General features: G+C 39.9%; 1 protein-coding gene across 1 annotated transcript; it reads left to right on the top strand.

Annotated features, from left to right (window-relative positions):
• Positions 1–1,058: 1,058 nt before the first annotated feature.
• On the top strand, positions 1,059–3,533 carry LOC106388303. Its single transcript, XM_013828341.3, has 2 exons — positions 1,059–2,570; positions 2,751–3,533. The coding sequence occupies exons 1-2, from the start codon at positions 1,095–1,097 to the stop codon at positions 3,027–3,029; spliced, it is 1,755 nt and encodes a 584-aa protein (XP_013683795.2). The 5' UTR covers positions 1,059–1,094; the 3' UTR covers positions 3,030–3,533.
• Positions 3,534–5,215: the final 1,682 nt, after the last annotated feature.

Raw genomic sequence — 5,215 nt, 5'->3', positions numbered from 1 at the left:
TAAAGTTATTAATCACAATTTTCATCCAGGGCATTTCCCCCACGTTAGAGAAACAAAAGGACTTGATGTGTGGGAAGAACTGGTGAACTCTCCCATTGGAGTAGTTGCTAGGCTAGCTGAATGCGAAAGCATGTGGTCTGGTAGGACCGTGCACTATCTACTGTGTAGACAGCTGCGAGTTATAAAGAAGGAGATATGGTGTCTCGTGGCTGATGAGGCTATCAGGTTTAGCTTGCTCGAGTTTTGGTGAGATCACTGGGCTAAACACAGGTCCATTGCCAACAGAAAAATTTGATCCTGGTCAATACAACGAGTTTAGGATGAAGGTGCCGCTTGGGATGGGACCAAAGTTAGATGAACTGAAGGCAGCATTAGCGTTCTGTCCGCTTTGGAGTTTTGAAAAGCGTAAGTGGTTGGGGCTGCTACTTCTTCAAGCCATGGGAGTCTATTATTTGCATCACAATTCAAGGATACCCTTTCAAAGTGCAATAAGGGTATTCGACGATGAAGCCATGAGGTCGTATCCATGGGGTCAGACTGCATACGAAGTTCTAATTGACTCTATTACAACGTTGGCTCTAGATGGAGGTTCATACACAATAAGCGGCATGAAGGACGCGTTATTGATTTGGGCTTATGAATCCGTCACATGCTTCGGTGAGAGTTTTGGGAGAGTGATCAATAACAAAGACGTTCCGCTTTTGCGATGGGGTGGAAAGCGTACACGTGCAAGCTTTGATAAATTGTTGTCTGCCGAAATCGAAAAGCATGGCGAGGTAAGGTTTAACGCTGACTTAATTTATTTTATGGCTGAGTTCGGAGTTACTTAATGGCTGAGTTATGTGTTAAATTACGGCTGAATTATTTTAGTTGATGGCTGAGTTATGTGTTAAATCACAGCTGAATTATTTTAGTTGATGGCTGAGTTTTGTGTTAGTTTGGAGGCTGAGTTTTGTTATAACCTATGTTGCAGGTGTGTGTGAGGAGAAAGGTTTTGAAGGACTCAATTGAAGAGATGCTTCCTATTTTGCCCGGGTGAAGATGACGACCCACAACTCGTTAGGTTGATAACAGACATACATTCAGGTAGATTTATGAAAGGTTTGTGGGAAGTGCAGGGGAATGCAAAGGGGAAGGGGAATGCAAAGGGGAAGGGGAATGAGAAGAAGAGAATGAAGGGTGGAGTTTCGTCAGAAGCTGAGCCACCCACTAAGAAGCAGAAGAAAGTTAAGACACATAATGAGTGTGAAGCTGATGCAGCGGGAAAGGGTTCTAGCGAGAAGGAAGGTAGCAAAGAGTTGGAGTTGGAGAACAAAGCGACTCTAACGACCATTGTGGGTACTCTGGATATTATTTCCAGAAAATTTGATCAGGTTGACTCACGGTTGGAAGCCTACGAGTTAGACCGGAACAGACCATTGATGGACCAAAAGACCATTGATGACAGGGTGAATGCTTTACTGGAGGAGCGTCTGAAAGATCTGGGGATTGGGAAAATTCCCAAAAACCATGATAACCCCTCTCCACAATTATCAGATAACTCTTTATCGATGGCATCACCGGTGGTTCGAACGCATCAGAAGTCTGTCAATAGTCCAGCGTTAGTAGCTGCGACTCTTGGTAAGGAGTTTGGACAGAAAAAGAATTTGGCCAAGGAGCTTGAAAAGGAATCATGGGTGAAAAGGACTTTGAATGAGGAGTTTGGTAGTGTCGATAAAGCTACTGATATGCGGCCTCTTGATTTCGTAGTAGTTTCTCCTGCAAAGGCTACTAAGGATGATAAGGCTACTAAGGATGATAAGGCTGCTAAGGATCCAGCCTATGGACGCGGCTGCAGGCGCAAGCGTATTGTTAAGGGTGAGGAAGCCGATGAGAAGAAAAAAGTAGCACAGGCAGATGCTGCGTTTAAGAGGGAGGAAAAGGCTGAGGCTAAGAAAAAAGCTGCTGAGGATAAGAAAAAAGAGGCTGAAGCTAAGAAAAAAGTGGCTGAGGCTAAGAAAAAAGAGGCTGAGTTAAAGAAGAAACAAGAGGCTGAGCTAAAGAAGCAAAAACAGGCTGGGTCAAAGTACAAAAAGGTGACTCCACCGCGTGACGGTGTAACAAGATGCAAGGTACAACCTGATGTAGAGGACAATTCATTGGCTGATATAACTGACGAAGTTGTTGCAGAACATAACGAATTTGCGTCGGAGTCTGATGTCGAGAATTCTGAAGTGGTTAGATCTACCATAATTAAGGACTACCGGGAGAAAAATGTTCGGTTAACTCCAAAAGGGTTGTCAATGATGGCAGTTTCTTCATCATTAGTTTTTCCGAACGTAGGACATGATGGAACGACGTGCATGAGGAAGAATGTTACTCCTTCATCAGCAATATATGACCCTCTAGCACCTGTTGATCCGGCGCTATTGGAGAAACTTATGCAACACATCAAGGCAATTCCACCCAAACCACCAGCAGCACCAGGTAAAAAAGAAGTACTAACAGCTGATCATGAGAGTGACTTCTACAGCATACTCATCCATGAGAGACTGTGGCCGGAGAATGAGTATGGATGGGTGTTTGATAATGTAAGTCTTTATTACGGCTGAGTTATATATTATTTTATTTTATTACGGCTGTGTTATCTAATTTTACGGCTGAGTTATACATTCTTTTATTATATCACGGCTGAGTTATATATTTTTTTATTATATAACGGCTGAGTTATATATTAAATTACGGCTGACTTGTTAATATTATTTATGTAGCATGTTGTGGCGTATATGAACGTCCTCATTAAAAGGTCCATGCGAGAGCCCACTCCATTCTGGTCCAAGCGGATTGCCTTCGTTGACGTTTGGTGGCAAAGTTTTTTGATTCACGATGACGCTCAGTTTAAGATGAAACCCACAATGTTCATGTTCAAAGGCAATGGTTATGAAGATATGATAAATGGTAGGATTCCCGATCATTGTCGAACAAACTTGAAGTGGTATGAAGATGTGGATCACTTGTACGAATGTCTTCAAACCGGCGGAAATCACTAGGTTGTGTATCACATTGATCTGAAGAAGGAGAAGATTAATTGCTACGATCCAATCTTTGGAGAGGTAACACTCGAAAGTGAGCAGAGAATTTTGAATTCATTTAAACTGCTGACGCACATGATTCCCGCTATGTTGAGTGCACATATTCCTGCCAATATCGGACCCATTAGCAGGAAGAAGTTCTCTTTCAGAAGGAGGAGCAAAAAATACATTCCACAAAACACCCAGGTTGGCGATTGTGGGGTGTATTCGTTGAAGTTTGTGGAGTGTCTAGCGCTTGGTGTAATGTTTGATGGGATAAACGATCAAAATATTCAAGGTTTACGGATGAAGATGGCAGCAGATATCCTCGCTGAAGGAGAAAATGTTGTGACAGACCAAATGATGGCTAATTGAACATGTGTTGTTGTGAAGTACTTGACTTATGTTGTTGTTGTTTTATGATGAACTTATGTTGTTATTTTGTACTTGACTTATGTTGTTATTAAGTATTTGACTTAGTCTTATCGTTTTTATAACCCTCTCGTGTCGTATATACGTAACTCAGTCTTACCCCAAACATACCCTATAATCGTAACATGTTTATATAACTCAGCCGTATCAATTAGTATTAGTCAGCCGTTACGATATTATAACTCAGTCATACCTCAAACATACCCTATAATCAAAAAAAAAATAAATGTTTATACTTTAAAATGTTAAATTGAAACTCCAATTATATATCTGAAGTGAATATATAATCAACTGATTGTGTCTTCTTTATTGAATCTACGAGTTTAGAATCAATCATGATCTTGAGGTATATGTTTGTCTTACAATTACTCATAAACTTAACTGATACATATAAGGTGTGAGCATAATTCAAAACTCATAAACTATTATTGTGTTATTTATCATGAATTTGTGTTTTTATAACTATTCTTGCACCATAAATTCAAATCCCAAACTTAAAAACCCAAAAAAGCAAACCTAAACCCTAAATAAGCAACCCTAAACCCCATTTACTAATTCAGCCTTAAATGTGGTCTGTAACTCAGCCGTAAAGTGTAACTTCATCCTGACGTTTGGCGGGAAAAAGATAACTGCTTCTTGGGAAATTTTAACTCGAGACGTTTGACGTTCTGTACCTCTCTATATATTGTCTCCTCTCTTACACATTTCTCTCTTTAAAAAAAAAAACTAAACAAAACTCTCTATCCCCATCAAAAATTATGACGATTGTTCTTGGTTATTCGACGATGTTAGAGAGCAATATCAATGCGATATTAAGCTCTGCAAATCGTGAAAACCTCCCTCTTCTATACCCTGGTCCGGGTGAATTACTTGACACAACCAGTACTATCTGGTTCAATTTTTTAAGTGATCTCTCTCTCATCATCCCGTCGATTCTTGCAGAAGGCTGGGTTCATGATTGGCCGACATACCGCGCAATTCCCGATCATTTTAAGGAACACTGGTTTCTTCAACTCGCTGTAAGAACATTTTGTCCACTTAAAATGGCAGCATAGCGTTTCTGAGTTATTTTTCTGTTGTGTTCTCAACGGTTTTGTAATTGTTTTTTGTTGTACCGCAAAAACACATGGGTTCGAAGGCATAATTCGACAGTTTGGACACATTTTAATCTTGTGGCCAGAACACTATTTCGTTGCCAGATGCGCTATTTGAAGAGAACTTGGGCAATCGGAGGCGACAAGCCTCCGTGGATGTTAACAAGAGTCTGGCGTGATCTTGTCCACATGTTTGAAGAGTTTGGTCCTGACAATTTTGGTTTCTGAAAGTGATGCCTTGTCTGTATTTTGAATCTGATAATTTCGGTTCCTGAATGTAAACATGTCGAATTCATATTTCTTGTATATGAAGTACTATAACCCAGTCATATTGTGTTTGTTTAATTCAACTGTATCTTTATAATAACTCAGCCTCTACGTATAAAATAACTCAGCTATGAATGTTAACTTAGTGAAAACTTAAAGTTAACTCAGCCAAAACGTATAAGGTAACTCAGTTGTGAATGTTAGTTTATGATAAACCCAACCATAAGTGACCGAAACTCAGCCGTAAATAAATTGATCATAATTCAGCCATTGTAAAACGGCAAAACCCAGCTGTGAATGTTAATATAATACATTTCTAATATGACGTTTCTACTTGCTTGATTGGACTGAGTTGTCAATTAATTATGGCGT

Source organism: Brassica napus, chromosome C8 (genome assembly GCF_020379485.1).
Source record: "Brassica napus cultivar Da-Ae chromosome C8, Da-Ae, whole genome shotgun sequence".
In the NCBI taxonomy this organism is placed as follows: domain Eukaryota; kingdom Viridiplantae; phylum Streptophyta; class Magnoliopsida; order Brassicales; family Brassicaceae; genus Brassica; species Brassica napus.
The sequence above is the reverse complement of the archived record's forward strand: the minus strand, read 5'-3'. Positions and strand labels throughout refer to the sequence as shown.

Excerpts from the sequence above, each read along its gene's own strand:
- LOC106388303 (XM_013828341.3), top strand. The coding sequence starts at position 1,095 with ATGAAAGGTTTGTGGGAAGTGCAGGGGAATGCAAAGGGGAAGGGGAAT. Across the intron at positions 2,571-2,750 it reads ATGGATGGGTGTTTGATAAT|CATGTTGTGGCGTATATGAA; the intron begins GTAAGTCTTTAT and ends TTATTTATGTAG.